Genomic DNA, 17,990 nt, shown 5'->3' with positions numbered 1-17,990 from the left:
AGTCTGGAAACTGAACCCGGAGCCGGAAATGCCTCCCGGAGCTCCAGCCCCTCCCCCAGCAGTTCTGGCCCACCTGGTGCCAGGTTGTCTCAGGGTGAGTGGCCCCCAAGGGGCGTGTCTGGCTGTGGGCTGGAAGGAGGCAGGCTGTGGGGCCCCAGAAGTGAAGGGTGCAGACCCCTGAAGCCCTGCCAGTGTCACACTCCGGCCCACACTGAAGCCTGGAAGGACAGGGAGCGGGCGGGGAGGACCCGCAGCTGGGCTTGGTCCCGGAGACCACAGCGCACGGGTGGCCGGGTGGCCACCTGAGACCAGGGCTTATCTTCAGAAACACTGGTTTTTGCTTCACCTTCCACTGCCCTACACGGCAACGCTGGGTGGCTCTGACAGAGGGGCTGTAGGCAGCTCGGCTGAGAGGGGCCCCGGGTGGGCAGTGGCTGGGAGCAGTCTCAGTGCGGCCCACCGATCCGGGGCTGCTACCCTCTCCCGCTGATCTGGCACCTTCCTTTCCTGCCGATCATCGTTATTATCGGCCCCCAGGATTCATGGCCCTCGTTGGGCTGAATTACCATCAACTGCTGTATTTTTCAAGGAATTTTCTTCTCTCCCTTTCTTCTGATTTGTGCTCCACAGGCGTGTGTGTGTGTGTGTGTGTGTGTGTGTGTGTGTGTGTGTGTGTGTGTGTGTGGTGTGTGCAAGCGCTGCTCTGAGCTGAGGAAGACTTCCAGTGCCCTCTAGTGTTGGGAGGGCTCCAAGGCTTGCGCCTGTGTGCACACACATGTGAATATGTGTGCACTTTATGGTTGAGCATGTTCACGTGTGTATTTGGGATGCATATTCCTATCTTTGTGTTTCATGATGGAATGTTTTGTTTTATGCCTTTACATATCTGAAGGCACATGCAGGGAATCTGAGTATGGTACACAGGTGAGAGGGAGTGTGTGCATGTGAATATTTGTGCACATATGTGTGCACAGGTGTGGGCATGTGAATGTGTGCAGGTGCATGTGTGCACAGGTGTGCAGGTGCCTGCACATGTATGCATGTGGCACATGTGTGCAGGTATGTGTGCATGTGGGGGTGTACATGCGTGTGCACACTTGTGCAGGTATGCATGCATGTGCGCACACGTGTGAGCTTGTGCTTAGGCAGTCTGTGGGAATTGTGGACAGGTACAATGGGTTGTGCACACATGCACATGTGTTTGGGTGTGACTTGTAGGCGGGTACAAGTGTACGGGCCCTTAGTCACAGTCACATCCCCCGCATCCCTCGCTCTGTCCCTGGCAGCATCTTCCCTCCAGGCTCTGAGCCCCGCCTGCCCCCAGCCCCACTCAGCTCCCAGATCTACCCGAACACAGTTCCGAGCCTGGCAGCACAGTGGGGGAGGGGGGGGGCGGTGCGGGACTGTGCTTTCTGATCTTCGTCACTGTCCCCGGATTCTGCCTTCACTGCCAGGGCAGATGTGCCTCCCGGTCACTCGAGAATGCAGGGCTGGGCCATGGGAGGGGGCACTGCTGAGTCCCTTCCCTGAGCCCACAGACCCCACCACAGGTTGTTTGGTGTCTTCTGCCCCCTCGGGGGCTAAAGGAGAGTCCCACAGAGCCTGTGCAAGAGAAAGTCAGCAGGGCACCCCTCCCAGCACTGAGGGCCATGCACAGAGCTGGCCCCTGGCTGCCCAGGCACGCATCGAGCCCACATTGCAGACACAGGTGTGAGTCACACAGCTACACCAGCCGGGGCTTGGTCCCTGTACCCCATATGGTTCCCCAAGCCCACCAGATGTGATCCCTGAGCACAGAGCCAGGAGTCAGCCCTGAGGAGCGCCAGGTGTGGCCCAGACGCAAGTGTATGCTAAGATCTCTAGCAGAGATGGATCAACATGCACACACACGCACACTCATGCACACATGCATGTATACATGCCCCCACATGTACCACCCATGCATACATATGTGCACACACACAAGTACACACACAAGTATACACACATACACACACAAGCATATACACGGATGTGTGCTCTATCTGACGTACATCGAGAGACATAAAGCGTGTTGGAATGCGTATTCTGCAATCTTGATCTTGTCTATTTTGGGAGAGCGAAGCTGAGGGCCTGTATCACCGTGCAGCTGATTTGCCTTTTTTAATCAGCTTGTGTTGGAATCAGGCACCTTGATTAACCAGGTGAGGGTGGGCGTTCAAGGTGAGCTTTCAGCCAGGCAGGGATGGGGCTGTGGGGGCTGCACCCAGCCAGGGCCTGTCCCCCCACCCTATAGGGTGAGGCTGGGGATGACCTCGGTGTGGGGGGGAAAAAAGGGGGGGTCAGGGCACGTGGCCTCCTGTCTCGGGACCAGGAACACGCTCCTCCGTCTTCCTGCCCCTCACCCTCAGCCCCCTGGGCCCAGCTCACCCACCCCTGGTGACCCGATGGCTCTCACGTCACCCCCTCCCTTGCCGTGTGGCCCTGGGCCATTGCTGACTCTCTCTGGGTCTGGGTTCTAACTGCAGCCAAGACAGCAGCAGGGGTGGGGTCCACTCCCGCCCCCACTGGCCACGGAGCTTTCGGTGCTCCTAGACTGAGCGCCATGAGAAACACCCAGTGCAGCTGCGGGCTGGTGCCCACACCCCACCCTTGCTGCAGCCCCCTAGGGTGGGAGCTGGGCTGGCCTGAAAGCTGGAGGCGGGGGCCTGGCAGCTAGAAGGCAGGGGGCCCAGGGAGGCCACAGACCCCCGGGATCTGGCTACCATAGGACACAGAGTCTACGGCTGAGGCCCCACCCAGGCCACAGTGACCACGAGGAACCCAGTAGGGCCCGAGGGGAGGAGGCAGAGACTTGGGTGCTGCAGCCTGGCCTGCTGAGGCCCCTCCGAGCACTGCCCACAGTCCCAGGACCTGGAGCCGTATCCTGCCAGCTGACCTGCCCACAGCCCCCGGGACGGACCCTCCCCTGAGTCTTTGGAGAGCAGATTCACCCTGGGCTGCCCATCCTCCTCAGGGGGCTAGCCAAGGGCTCCTGCTCCCTGGAAGGAGCCCCTCATCAGAGACGGCGCCCTTGGACCAGGCCCGGCCCCGCCCCCTGTCACCAGCCGGGATGTAAATTAAAATTCAATTTCATTAAGCCGCGAGCAATCAATCTCTGGCTCGCGTGCACAATGCGGGGCGCCCCGGCCGTAAGTCACCAGCCTCCCCCGCTTTTGTTCGCAAACTGCTGGAACTGCACTTTCTGCGGAATTTATGGAGCCGGCAGCCGCGGCCTGAGTTACGACTGTGGGGGGACCAGGCCACATTACTCTTCGAGGCACGCTCGCCAACGCTGACAGCCAGGGAAAGGCCCACACGGGCTGGACCCCGCCCATGTCCTCTTTGTGCCCCTGTGGGCAAGTCAAGACCCCTGAGATGTGTGGTCCACGCGGGTTCCAGGCCTGCCCAGGCTGGGAAACCTCGCCCAGCACACCCTCATCCACCCTCACGCAGTTCTCAGGTGCTCACAGCACCCAGAGACCCCGAATCAGCGCAAAGGGAGCAGCTCAGCGTGTCATGGAACAGATGGAGGGTACAGAACCTGTAGAGGAGTGAGGGCACAGGCCCGGTGCCTGCAGGATGGAAGTGAAGGTGGGGAGAGGGACCCAGGACACAGGCCCAGTGCCCACAGGTAGGAGGCAGGGAGAGAGCCACTGCCCCGCCATGGGCAAACATGGGTGTGTCCGTGAGCACAAAACTCTCCTGAAAACCAGATAACACCTCTCCAGGCCCCTCCCTGCAGGGCATCTGGCGGGTCCAGAAGCTTCAATACCCCTCTGAGTGCTGGTTCCAGGCTCTGGGACGAGGGCGGCGGTGGCTGCCCCCCACCCTGCTGGGACCCCAAAACAGGCCCCCTGAGCTCCGACTTTCTTGGCCGGCCTCAGGTGGAAGAGGCGGACCTTTAAGGCAGCAGGAGACGCTGATGAGACTTGGGGTCCCAGGTGTTTCTGCCCTCTGGCCCATTGAGTGACCTTGGGTGGTCCCAGCATGGGGCCCCCAGAGCCAGGTAGGCACAGCCACCAAGGACTAGGACCGATGGAAGCCGTGAGTGAGCACCAGTGTGTGTCACTGTGTGGGAACATTCAAGTGTGAGCACAGGGCAGCCTGCAAGTGTGCTCAAGTACCCAGTGCCTGCAGGAGCACCTGTGCACGTGTGTTCATGTGTGTGCCCGAGTACCCAGTGCCCACAGGAGCACCTGTGCACGTGTGTTCATGTGTGTGCCCGAGTACCCAGTGCCCACAGGAGCATCTGTGCACACATGTTCATGTGTGTGCCTGAGTAACTGGTGCTACTCAGGTGCCCACAAGAGCATCTGTGCACATGTGTTCATATGTGTCCTGGGAGTCTGTGTGTGCCTGCAGAAGCATCTGTGCACATGAGTTCATGTGCATGCAGAAAGCCTTGTGTGCCTGAAGGAGCATCGATGCATGTATGTTCACATGTGTGCACTATGTGTGTGCCTTCATGCCTGCAGTGCATCTGTGGACCGAGCGTGTATACAGTATGATTACATGCTGACTATGGTGCGTCCATGGCACATGCCTGCCTGAGGTTTGGGGTGTTGAGGTCAGGGTGGCAAGCAGGGCCTTGTAGCCGAGCTGGTGTGGGCAGGACTGCAAGCCCAGCCTCTGCCCTGAGGTCCACACTGCAGCTGTCTCTGCAGACCAGCCTGGACACTGTAGCCATCAGGGGCACCAACCGGCCTCTCGGAGCAGAGCTGCTGGGGGGTGGGGGATCTCCTGCGTTGACCCTGGCCCAGGGACTGCTGACTCAGCAGCAGGAGGTGGGGGTAGATAGGGTGAAGGGTGGAGCACCAATGGCAGGGGCGGGGCACCGAGGGGCATGGAGGTTGGGGGGTAGGCCCAGCTCCCCGTGGCCTGGAGTCTCTCACTCTCACCCCACCGCACCTCCTCCAGCCAGTGTCCTTCTCCTACAGCCAGTCCTTCCAGAGAGAGGGGAGCCCCGGCCTCCCCAGAACACTCCTGCCGGGCCAGGCGCGTCTCTGAGAGTTGAAATGCATTTCCCTGAGCTCCTAATTAACTCCCTGCCACCCGCTCGCAGTAAAGCTGATTGATTTCCGCCTTTCTGCATTTGGGGGACCGTTTCATTGGGTCCGTCTCAGTGAGATGCGGATCCCTCATCCCGCCAGTGTCCTACCTGCCCTCTCCAGCTTCCTGTCAGCCGCAGTGGCCCCTGGACAAAACTGCCCCCAGGTGCCGGGAGCCACGGCCTCTGGCACCCCAGCTCAGACCCTGAAGTCCCTGCACAGGGGCGTGCCTGACCTCAGGAGCCTCCTGGCAGCTCCGCACTGCCCTCAGGACAACGTGCAGGCCAGGCCATCGTGAGTCTATGCTCCCGCCTGCCCTGGGGGTGCTCCATGCAGCACACACGGCCCCCAGCACAGGAGAGGCCTGAGTGCAGCTCCTGCCCCAGCCTCTCAGGGGTGGGCGTGCCCGGTGTCATCTGGTCTTGGAGCAGAACTGCAGCTCTGGGCCCTGTTGTAGAGTGAATTCTCTGCCCCCACAAAAAAGATTCGTGGTGTCCTGCCCCCAGAACCCATCGGGTGACCGTGTTCAGGGAAAGGACTTTTGCAGAAGAAACTAAGGGACACTCGGGGCTCCTTGCTGGGTCTTGGTGTGGTGTGAGCGCCACCTGGTGGTCTGGGAGGGCATGTCCAGTCCTGCAGTGGGGCTCCGGCCAGGCGGGCCAGCCAGACTCCCCTGCAGTGAAGCAGCCTCCTGTCCTCCCTCCTCCACCTGCCGCTCGCCCATTCATGCCCCCCCCCCCCGACAGTGCAGGAGAGAAAGAGTAAAAGCTCCCTGAAGTTTGCAGTGGAGAAGCAGCCTGGGTGGGGGGTGGCGTTCTGCTAAGACCTCATGGCCCACTCGGGCCCCTCCACCTTCACCCATGCTCTGTCTGCCCTCTGGCACAGGTGCCGCCTGCTACTCTGGTGTCTGCCCTCCTGCCTCGGAGATCAGGGTTCTCAGGGAAAGGCAGGAGGGGCGTGCTGGGCAGCGTTCTGGAGGGTGCCCCTCTTCCTACACCCCTGCACCCCCTACAGAGGCCAGGCCATCTCTTATGTCAAGGGATCCGTGGTCTTGGGGTCGGAGTGCCAGGACAGCAGGGAGGGCTCTCACCTTGCACTCAGCTGACCCAGATTTGATCTTCAGCACCCCATATGGTCCCCCAAGCCCTGCCAAGAGCGAGTCCTGAGCACAGAGCCAGGAGCAAACCTGAAGCTTACTCTTTTGGGTGTGGCCCCAAAACAAGAGGGGGCTTGAGGGGAGGGGAGAGAGAGGGGTCATGGTCCTATGCAATGGGCTCCACTGTTCTGGCCTGGCTGGGCGAGGCTGCTGGGCCCGAGCCTCAGGCCGGCTCCCTTCTTCTCAGGGAAACTCTGTCCTTGGTATTTGGGTCTCACCCGGCGGTGCTCAGGGCTGACTCCTGGCTCTGTGCTCAGGGATCACTCCTGGAGGAGTTCAGGGGACCACATGGGGTACCATGGGTTTGAACCAGGCTGATGCCCTCAGCCCTGCGCTCTCTCTTCACCCCGGGAAACTTGCATTTCTGTTGACAAGATTTTCTCAGGGATTGAATGAGCCCCAGATGGGCGGGCTGGTTTCTCTGTCACTCGCATGGCGGGTACCCCACTGCAGACCCCCGCAGCCCCGTCGGCCCTGGTGTCTGGTGAAGTCCCTGACCTGCCACCAGGCGGGGACACAAACCCCCATCCCCTGCGAGCAGGCTGCCAGGGTCTCCGGAACACGGACGCCCCCACAGCCGTGGGAGAGTCAAGGTCACTCACAGGCTTTTCTGAGCCGAGCCTGTGTCCAGTGGCCCCGCCCTCTGTTCCCCTGTACGGCTTTAGGAGGGGCTCGCTGCTGCTGGAGCCTCCCCCAGAGGCAGCACATCCCAGCCTGCTTCTCGGGGAGGATTCGGGGAAAGTGCCATGACCTGGGAACTTCAGTGCCCCTGTCCGGTCCCGTTGTTGTTCCAGTTCCCTCCCTGGCTGGAGCAACAAGACCAAGGTCAAGGAGCCCTGTGTCCCCAGACTGAACCCTCCTCAGAAATGAGCTAACTGGGTAGGAAAGTCAGGTAGCGAGGTAACGGAGCCTTGGCCAGCATGGCTGACAGCTCCCGGGGGTACAATCCTCTACTCCAAGGGCAGACCAGGTCCATCCTAGAGAAGGACCTCCAGAATGCCCCCCGGGTCCCTGGGGACTCTGCCCCCTGCCCCACATGCACCCATCTACCCACCAGCCTTTCAGTCACCCATCCCTCGACCGCCAACTCACCATCCACTCGACTCTCCTACGCATCCACCCAACCGTCCGCCCATCAGTCTTCCATGCGTATATCAAGCAGCTCCCCTGCCCACTCAGCTGCCCCCTATTTCTCTCGTCATCCACCCATTTCTCCCTTTCGGAGGGGCTCACTGCTATCTGAGCCTGCCCGAGGCGTCCCACACCCAGGGAAGTCCCAGACCTGGGAACTTTGCCTGACACCTGCCCCCCATCCCCTCCTCCTGAAGGAGCACGTCCCCACTATGTGTCCACACGCGGACTTCGGCCCGCATAGTTAAATGCAGGCCTTGCCTCATGGATGTAGCTGGAAAGACAGACACTCAACATGTAATTACATGAATAATTATAAGGGTGATAAATACTAGGAAGGAAAATGCTCAGGGCACTGGGGCCGAGGCCATGAGAACTGCGCCTAGAGCGGGGTGCGGGGCGGTGGGAAGCTGGGGGTTCGAAAGGCATCTTGAGGAAGTGCTGTCTAGGCTCCTGCTCGGGAGGGTGAAAGGCTGGGGGAGCAGAGGGCGATGGTTTCCTGGGCACACAGAGAGCTGGGCCCATGGGCCCCGGGTGGGCACAGCCTGCTGCTGTCTGGAGAGGACAGGAGGAGGGACGTGGAGGAGAGAGGGACAGACCCTCGTCTTTGCCTCGCACAAGGGCAGCCCCATGAGACACACGTTCACATGAAGATTTGCTTCTGGGGCTGGAGCAATAGCACAGTGCGTAGGGCATTTGCCTTGCACGCCGACTGACCCGGGTTCAATCCCTGGTATCCCATGTGGTCCTCAAACACCAACAGGAATAATTCCTGAGTGCAAAGCCAGGAGTGATTCCTGAGCATTGCTGGGTGCTTTTTTTTTTTCAAATAGAAAAAAAAAATTGCTGGGTGAGTCCCAAAAAAGAAAAAAAAAAAAAGATTTGCTTCTGCGTCTTCCTCAGCTTCTGATTTTGGAAGAGAGTCTGTGTGTTGCTGAGAGCCCGTTTTATGGTGTGTAACAGGAAGGTAGTGACCATGACCATAACTCGCCTCTGTGGAGACCTGAGTTGGCGCCCGCCATTCTTCTGGGGACTTTACACTCATTTTCTCGAGGAATCTCCAATGAGTTCAATCTTGTGGCCGGATCTCAGGTCCATTATTCCAGCACCCCCTCACCAGGTGCAGAGAGATTAGTGCAGGGTTCTGAGTTCTTGGGAGTAACTGAATTCGATTGCTGGAGGCCAAGGACTCAGAAGCCTTCCCTCTGTGCAGACCCCTCGGGGTGCAAAGGACCCTCAGGGCTGGGCAACCTGTAGAGTTTGGGGAGAATGACCGCAGGCCCTCTCCCCATACCTTCCCTTCGATGGGGAGATTTCTGAGTGATCCCCTGCAGACTTGGCAGTGATGTGCAGTAAAGGAGTCTCCTCCAGGCCGTGTGCCTTTACACAAAGCCCTGGGATGCGCAGTATGTGTTCTGGAAAGCCTGGATTTCCTTCCAGGGCTGGCTGCAGGCAGAGAGGGAGGTGTGCGGCTGTGTTGCTGCGTCAGTGACCTCAGAACTAGACGCCCTGTCAGACAGCCCATTCGCACCCAAGCACTGCTTGTTGGCATTGGTGCCCCCACAGACATGCACGGTGGAAATGAGCCTGGGCCCCACCAGTCTGACCCTGCAGGGCCCCACCAGTCTGACCCTGCAGGGCCCCACCAGTCTGACCCTGCAGGCTGAAGTGGGTGGGGCACCCTACATAGTGCCGGAGATAAAACCTGGGTCCCCCACATGCCAGACAAGCACTTAACCTGCTGTACTATTCCTCTGGCTCTATGTCTCAGATTTTGAGTGTGATTCTGCGGCCTGTGTTTGGGTTGATTTTTGTTTATAATGCCTGTAGTATCCTGTGTTTGGTGACACTCTCTTTCCCTGGAGCTTCCCTTGCTGAGACTGCTGTCCACCCTGCTGATTTTACTCTCCACGCTGTCACCAAAGGCCTAGGCCTTTGGGGCTACGTGTCTGTGCTGGTCCATCAGATTCCTACCGTAGGTGGTCTTCCATTTCATCTGCAGTCCCTCACCTATAGCCAGGAGAAGAGGGGTGTGCAGGGGGCTTTACAAAGGCTAGCAAACACTCTCAGGATGGATAACTGCTCTCTCCCCGATGTCAGCTTCTGCCGGGGACTTGTCTCACAGGGCCTCCTCAGCTTGGGGCTCTTTCAGAAATGTCCAACTAGTTTCGGACAGTTTATGCAGATTTCGCTCTGAGGGTTTGATCTCCTTCACTATGAAAGGGGGAAACTAGTCTCCCTCTTCTCGCCTCTCCTTTGGGAGCTCATAGCACTCTCAAGTCACTCTCCCATCCTTGACTCAGAATTTCTGGTTTTTAATGCATTTTTCCTCTGAGTTCTGAGCTATTTCTTTCTTTTTCTCTTCTAGTTTTCTCCTTTTGTCTTCAACAGTTCTCAATTCTCTCTTGTACTAAAAACTTTCCACAAGCATCATTTGTTGTTGTAAAATGTCTTTTACACTACCAATTCTCCAAGGTAGGATGACAATGACTATTACAGAAGGTGATGATGGTGACAATAGTTGAGGTGACGTGGCAGTGCTGGTGGGGGTACAGGTGATGGTAATGGAGGGGTGTTGGGGTACCTGTGGTGGTGGAGGCAGTGGTGACAGTAGTGAAGGTCGTGGTGACGTGGTGATGGTGATGACAGCAATCGTGCTGATGATGGTGGTGATGGTGATGGTGGTAGTGAAGGTAGAGCAGTGATGGCAGTGGTAATACTGTTGGTGTAAAACTCTCATCTGTTTTCACCGGCTGAGACATCTTGCTATACCATTGTCTCTCTGCACTTAGGCTTCCTGAAGCCTGTTGAGTTTTTCCTTTGCCAGTGTAGATCTCTCGGGCTTTCAGGGAGTGCTTTCAGGCCCTTTGGGGGTGACAAGAGATGAGGTCCCAGGAAAATGCTGAGAGGAAGTCCCGATGTGGCAGCTGACAGGCTGGTGCCCTCTTGCCTCCTGCCACCCAGAGTAGAGAAGCCCCACAGGGAGCACCCAGAGGCCGGCACACTCTGGGCTGAGCAAGGTCCATGCCCCTGCACACCCCATAAGGAAAGGCTGTTCCCTTTCCACAAACTCCAGTCAGGAGGCCCCTCTAAGGCCCAGCCCTCGCCCCCCACACCCCTACCGTGCCAGCTTGTAAAGCTCAGGATCACCCCCTGCTGTGTGCCAGTGGATCTCTGCGGCTCCGCCTGCACCTGGTTAAGCTGGCCTTTCCCCAGGTCTTGAATATCATTCTTTCATCATCGTGCTATTTACCTAAACCCCAAAGTTAGAAATGGCCACATGCCTGCCCTGTGCCGGGGCTTGTGTTGGCGGATGCAGAGCACAGTCCCTATGCATCCTGGCAGAGGAAGAGGGCAAGTCTTAGAGGGGCCGTGTGACTGGCTCCAGCGGGCACAGCAAATTCTCCTGGGCCCTTTCCCAGGCGCCTGCTAGCTCGGGTTTCCAGCAAGTTTCTGCAACTTCCTAGCTGCACTTCCCCTGACAGGTTATATGAGTTTCCTGGGACCTGGATTCTTCTGTTCTGATAATCTCCATGTGCCCCTCCCTGCTGCATTGAAGAGGGCAAGTGGGGAGCAGAGAGTAGGCATGTTACAGCTGCTGACCACCATGCAAGGCATGATACAGTTTTATTTTAATTAATTTTTTAAAATATTTTGGGCTGATAATTTTATGATGCCTGTTGTAAATTTTATTGGGCTGGAGTGATAGCACAGCAGGTAGGGCGTTTGTCTTGCACGCAGCTGACCCAGGTTAGATTCCTCTTCCCCTCTCAAGAGCTGGGCAAGCTACCGAGAGTATCTCTCCCACATGGCAGAGCCTGGCAAGCTACCCGTGGTGTATTTGATATGCCAAAAACAGTAACAACAAGTCTTACAGTGGCGACATTAATGGTGCCCACTCGAGCAAATCGATGAGCAATGAGATGACAGTGGACAGTGGAATAAATTTTATTGGATCACCGTGAGATAGTTACAAACTTTCATAATTACATTTCAGTCATATATGGCCACTTGTGATGCACAGAACTCAGCCTGTTCACGACAGTGTGTAGCCGCCATCAAGGGCATGCCCAGCTGGGAGTGCAGATCAGAGCGGACGCCTGGCAGTGGAAGTGCCCACAGAAACTCAGAAGCGAGGCCCGCTGGGCTACAGTACCCAGGCTCCTGAGTTGCCCAGAGCATTCTCTGTCCAGGGGCTACCCCTTCCCCAGTCCAGGAAGTCGCCAGACCAGTGCTCTCTGGGTTGTGCAAAGAATGCCTGAGAGCAGAATGGAGGTGGCGTCCTGCGTTGTCTTCTTGTCATTACCTCTAGGGTGGGAGCTGGGAGCGAGCACGGGTCCTGGCTGCCGTGTACAGGACTTGGACTGGCACCTTCTCTTTATAGTAACTCCCCCTTGGGAGTGGGAGGGCTTGGCTGAGAAAACCTTAAGACCTGTTACATTGACTAATCACAAGGCCCTCAGGCTGAGGAGACCCGGGTAGGGTCTGACAACGCACAGGCGGTGGCCCAGAAACAGAGTGAGCAGGGCCCTCGCCAGAGCGGGAAGGTGTCCAGCTGCAGCAGCGCATCCTTTTCTTCCAGTCCTCACTCTCTCCAGGCCTCTCAGGGTCTCCCTCTGCCAAGCGACCTCCTGTTTAGCACTTCAGCTAGAAGCACTTTTTTCTTATTTTTTGCTCAAGTAAACTCTTGACACGTTTGAATGTCTGGCTTTATCGTTTACAGACTTTTTGGTTCCCAAATCCTGCTCACCTGGGGATTAAGAGCCACCTGAGCTCGCGGGGAGGGGGGGCGCTCACGGCAGATGTGAGGAAAGTGAGCCTCTCTCCTCAGGCTTTTACAGACGAGGAAACAGAACTAACAATGGGGGGTCGGGGGAGGGGTCGTTATAGTCTGTTACTAGTGAGGGGCGTGACTGCAGGCCTGGGTGCTGAGGTGAGTTCGGTGCTCAGGCAGCCCGCGGAGAGCAGCCCGGGGGAGATGCGTGTCAGATCCGTCTCCCTCCAGGGCTTCGGGAAGGAAAATGGCTCCGGGACTGCTTTTCTCTGTACATCCGAGATGGGCGGCCGGTCCCTCCCGCTCCCACGTCCCTGACCGCGTTTCCCAGCGTCGGGCAACAGCGGGGGCCATTCGGCTAGCCCGCAGCCCTCCCGGGTCGACCCCGTCCGGGTAACCCCGGGCGACTCTTTCTGTCCACCTGGCACTTCTGGTCCCGCCCCGTCTGAGGGAACTGCCAACCGCAGGACCGTCCTCCAGGAGCGACGTGGCCCTCGAGCAATGAGGAGCTTCCTCGGCAGACGGCCGCTCCGCCTCCGCCGCGGCCCCGCCTCCCTTTCATTCTGAAAGAAAGGACACCCGGCCCCGACGCCCAATGAGAGGCGCCCCCACCCCAAAGGGCCCGCCTCGCTCAGAGCCCGCCCCGCCCCGAGGGAGCGGGGAGGCCCGCCTCCCGGCGCGCCGTCGGCCAATGGGAAGCGTGACGCGGCCGGACAGACGGCGACCGAGCCAATCCGCGCGTCGCGGGCGGTGCCGCCCCGCCCCCGCGCGCCCGAGCGGAGGCCGGGAGCGCGCGGCCTGCGGCCTCGGGCGGCGGCGGCGGCGGCGGCGGCGGCAGCGGCCTGAGGGAGCGGCCGGGGCCGCGCGGGGCTCGCGTCGCGTCGCGTCGCCGCGGCGGGGTCCATGGCGCGCGGGCGGCGGCGCGGCGCGGCGGCGGCGGCGGCCTGAGCGGCCATGTCCGGGGTGGTGCGGACGCTGAGCCGCTGCCTGCTGCCGGCCGAGGCCCGCGAGCGCCGGGCGGCCGGCGGGGCCCGCGACGCGGAGCGCGAGGCGCGGAGGCGCAGCCGCGACATCGACGCGGGGCTGGCGCGGGAGCGGCGCGCCGTGCGGCGCCTCGTCAAGATCCTGCTGCTGGGCGCGGGCGAGAGCGGCAAGTCCACGTTCCTCAAGCAGATGCGCATCATCCACGGCCGCGAGTTCGACCAGAAGGCGCTGCTCGAGTTCCGCGACACCATCTTCGACAACATCCTCAAGGTGCGGGGCGGCGGCGCACCTGGCGCAGGTGCGGGCCCTGCGGGCACGGGGGCCCGGCCGCGCCTCGGCCGAACCGGGCGGGCCGCGCGGCTGCGGGCTCGGGCCGGCGTCCGGCCGGGCCCGGCGCCCCGGCCCCGCCCAGGCACCGACCCCCGCCCGGAGCGTCGGCCGCGCCGGGGGCTCTGTGAGGACCCGCGGGTGAGGCGGCGCTGCGGGAGAGGACGTCTCTCCCCTGCTCGCGCCCGGAGCGCCGTGAGTCAGCCCGGCCCCGACTCCCGAGACCTGAAAGGCCGGTGCCGTGATTCAGCCCGCCGGCCCGGGCAGGGGCATCTGCCGGCCGCCGGCCCCGCCCGGCCGCCGCGTGCCGGGACCCCCGGAGCAGCGGGTCGGCGGGCAGAGTCGGGCCTGGCTCGCTCCCAGCGCCGCTCAGCCGGGGGGGGGGGGGGCAGGAAAACGTTTAGAAACATCAAGCCTTAAGCTAAGTCGGGGCCCGGAGTAGTTCTAGAAGACGCGGTCTTACTTTTCCCCCGGCATGTAAACATTCCCTTTTACTGGCTTCCTTATCGAAAGAAGAAAGATGCGTTCCCGAGGGCCCTCGCTTCCTCCCCAGCTTTCTCACTAGTGGCGACTTCCTACTAACCCCCTTCTGGCTGCCGTGACTTCATCAGCACCCGCCGCCGTCTTTGTCTGGACAGGTCAGGTGGGAAGATGCTGGGAGAGTCGCGGGCCGCGAGACTGGCGTGGCAGACCGGGGGCCGCAGTGTGGGCACGCTGATGTCTGGGTCTGGATCTGGGGTCCCTGTTTATCAAGCACCCGGTGGCTTGTGTGCCCGTGCCACACACTCCTGCACACGGCCTTCCACAAGGCCCGGCTGGTGCTGCCCGGCTTAGGCGAAGGGGACATGGAAAACTTTTAAAATCCCGGAGGCTGGGAGTGCGGGGGCCTGAGGCTTCGGTTTCAAGTCCACTGAGATCAGTGACCTGACCAGCACGTGGGAACCAAAAACTGGGAACCGAGCCTGGTCTTTTTCTCTTCTCCGTTGATTCTGAGATCATTGTGACGTCTCATGCGCTAGTGAGTTGTAAACGCAGATCCCAGGCCCCCTGCGCGCAGTTTCCTCACCACCACCCCCACCCCCCACCCCGCAGCGAAATCTAGATTTGGAGGCAGTGTGCGAAGAGCGTTTCCAGCACTTCGGTTGCTCACTCACGGGTGCTTCAGGGCTTCTCCCCACTCCCCTCCCTGAGCCTGCTGGGACTGTGTGTTCTCCAAGACCATGGTTTGGTTGTCTCTTGGGAAGAGGGTGGGATGCTCTAGTTGCTCCCCACTCTGTGCTCAGTAGACCATGTTGGTCTGGGGTCAGCTGCTTACAAGGCAAGCACCTTGACCCCTGTGCTATCTCATTGGCCCCACATTGTTTTTTTTTTTGTTTTTTTTTTTAAGAATATTTCAGCAGAGGGGCTGGAGAGATAGCACAGCGGGTAGGGCGTTTGCCTTGCACGCGGCCAACCCGGGTTCAAATCCCAGCATCCCATATGGTCCCCTGAGCACAGCCAGGGGTAATTCCTGAGTGCAGAGCCAGGAGTAACCCCTGTGCATCGCCAGGTGTGACCCAAAAAGCAAAAAAAAAAAAAAAAAAAAAAGAATATTTCAGCAGAGCCTGGCAAGCTCCCCGTGGTGTATTCGAGATGCCAAATACAGTAACAATAACAGGTCTCATTCCCCTGACCCTGAAAGAGCCTTCAATACCGTTTGGAAGGACAAGTAAGGAGAGGCTGCTAAAATCTCAGGGCTGGGACGAAGGAGCATTACTGGTGCCTGCTCGAGCAAATTGATGAACAACGGGATGACAATGATACAGTGAAGAATATTTAGTTATGACATCCTGTAGAATGTAGTTTCTTAAAACTGGCTTTTGTTGGGGCCAGAGCTATAGTACCCCAGGTAGGGCACTTGCCTTGCACATGATTGACCCAAGTTTCATCCCTGGCACCATATGGTCCCCTAACCCCACCAGGAGTGATCTTAAGTGCTAAACCAGGAGTAAGCCCTGAATATTGCCAGATGTCAACTCCCCAAAAATAAGTCACTCAGCTTAATTCCGTGGAGATTTACCAAGTGTTGCCTCTAAGAGTAATCAATTGCTTGTACCATTTCATTGCTGAGGAGTGCCTGTGCCACAAATCTCCTATAGTGAAGTGAACTGTCACCGTCACCTGTCAGAGGACATCCAGGGCTTTCCCACATCTGCCTGTTATGTGCGTGCTTTTGTATGAACCTGCCTGTTCATACATCTGGGAAAAGGCTCGAGAGTACTGTTGGTTGGTTATATGGGAATTGCATGTTTGGGGGCCACATCCAGCTTTGCTCAGGGCTGACATGGCTCTGCACTCGGATCATTCCTGGTGGGGCTCAAGGGACTGGCCCACCAATGGGGTGCGAGAGATGGAACCCAGGTCAGCCGCATGCAAGGCAAGTTCCCTACCCATTGTGCTCTCTCCTTCCCTGTGCACATTTGGTTTTATAAGAATTGACCCGAATGAGGCTGGAGCAATAGCACAGTGGGTAGGGCATTTGTCTTGCACGCGGCTGACCTGGGTTCAATTCCCAGCATCCCATATGGTCCCCTGAGCACCGCCAGGGGTAACTCCTGAGTGCAGAGCCAGGAGTGACCCCTGTGCATCATCGGGTGTGATCCAAAAAGCAAAAAAAATTGGCCCGAAATAACAAAAGTTGTTTCCAGAGTGGCCACACCATTGCACATTCTCCCCAGCACTGTGCATGCAGGATCAGGGATCCAGCTGCCGTAGGCCTGCTTTTCTCAACTGCCCTGAGGTGTGTGGTGTGCAGCCTCTCTGCTGTTCAACTAACTCCTGCTCCTGCACTTGTCTTCTCTATATCGTTGTCAATGGCTGTCTCCGCCTGCTTTCTAATAGGCTGTTTGCTGTGTTTTGATTTATTTATTTTTTGGTTGAGGTAACCAATGGCCTGTCATTGTTTCTGTTGGGGGGGGGGTGTAGTGTTACACCACACCCACCAGCAAAGTGCTGACCTCTCCCTACAGCCTGTCTGACCCTGGCTCTTTCAGCCACTCCCTGCCCACCCCACACCCCTAGGCAGCTGCAGGTCTATGCTCAGACCCTAAGGCTTTGTTTTTGTTGGACAGTGTCTCTTCCCTTGCTTTGTTTCCCTGCATCCCACCTATGAGTGAGGTCATCCGGTATTTGTCTCTCTCCTTCTGACTTATTTCACTTAGTGTGCTTCTCTCCCGTCCCAGCCATTTCATAGTAAAAGACACTCCTCCTTGAATACCAGCTGGATGGTACTCAGCTGCACAGATGGGCCACATCTTCATCCCCTTACATGTCCTTAGGTGTGATCTTGACTTTTATAGACAATACTGCAACAAGTGGATATACTGAACGTATATCCTCTTAGTTTCTTTGTTTTGGGGCCACACCCAGCTTTGCACTCAGGAATCCTTCCTGGAGGGGCTGCAGGAACCTGACTCACTAATGGGGATGGAGCACGGGTCTGCTGCAAGCAAACAGGTGCCTTACCTGCTGAACTCTCTCACAGGCCCTGCAAATATCTGTTTGAATTAGTGTTTTTATGTTCTCGGGACAGATTAGATTGCTTTTTTTGTTTTGTTTTGGGCCATAACCAGGAGTACTCAGGGACTATTCCTGGCTCTCTGCTTAGGAGTGACCATATGTGGTGCGGGACAGTTGGAATCCTGGGGCTGGTGGGATCCAAGACAAGAGCTTTAACCCCAGCTCTATCTCTCTGGTCCTACTAGATTGTTGATTTTTATTGAGTTTGTAATGCTGGAGGTGGAACCCAGGGTCTCACATGTATGAGGCAGGTGCTTGGTCACTGACCTTATAACTAGTCTCTAGTTATGAGTCCAGTGACAGATACTGGGTTTGCAGTTCTTTTCTCCCATGGAGCTATTCTGTCTGCCCTCTCAACACCTTGTCTTTTAGAGGACAGACATCTTTCATTCTGATGGGTTCAGTTCAGGGGTCAGTTCCTTTGTTTGTAGATCATTCTTTGGGATCAAGACAAGAACTCTTTGCCTAGCCTTGAATACCAGAAATTTCCTTTTTTTTTTTTTTTTTGGACTGTAGGATGAAGCAAGAAAGTTTGTATTGACACTTTTTTGAGAAAGATGTGAGGGGAGTGAAGTGAAGTACTTCATTAAGAGAGAACACAGGCTTCTCCAGAGTGAGAATAAGCCAGCAAGCGAGACTCATGTTCAAGGCAGACTGTAGGCAGAAGAGCAAGCCTCTCCTATTTTTTTTTTTTTATTTTTCTACTTTTGTATCTGAAAGTTTTGTCATCTGACCCCCATTCTGAGTTTATTTTTGTTTGAGGTGTAAGATTTAGGGTGAGATAAGGCTCTTTTCCCTGCCTGTGGATAGAATATTGTTCCAACACTATCTTATTTTCTTATTTTTATAAATCACTGTGAGAGACATGGTTACAAAGCTGTTCATAATTAGGTTTCAGTCATACAATATTTCAACACCCAGTAAGCCTCCACCAGTGTACATTTCCCACCACCGGTATCCCCAGTTTCCTTCCCCTTACCCCCATACCTGC

General features: G+C 57.6%; 1 protein-coding gene across 1 annotated transcript in view; it reads left to right on the top strand.

Annotated features, from left to right (window-relative positions):
* Window positions 1-13,037: 13,037 nt before the first annotated feature.
* GNA12 (G protein subunit alpha 12) overlaps window positions 13,038-17,990 on the top strand; it is a 47,393-nt gene continuing 42,440 nt past the window's right edge. Inside the window, exon 1 of the mRNA XM_055135140.1 lies at window positions 13,038-13,384. Coding sequence (XP_054991115.1) covers window positions 13,085-13,384 — 300 coding nt within the window. The 5' untranslated portion in view covers window positions 13,038-13,084. The remainder of the gene's footprint in view (window positions 13,385-17,990) is intronic.

Source organism: Sorex araneus, chromosome 4 (genome assembly GCF_027595985.1).
Source record: "Sorex araneus isolate mSorAra2 chromosome 4, mSorAra2.pri, whole genome shotgun sequence".
Lineage (NCBI taxonomy): Eukaryota > Metazoa > Chordata > Mammalia > Eulipotyphla > Soricidae > Sorex > Sorex araneus.
Note: the sequence above shows the minus strand (reverse complement) of the source record. Positions and strands in the feature narration are given on the sequence as shown.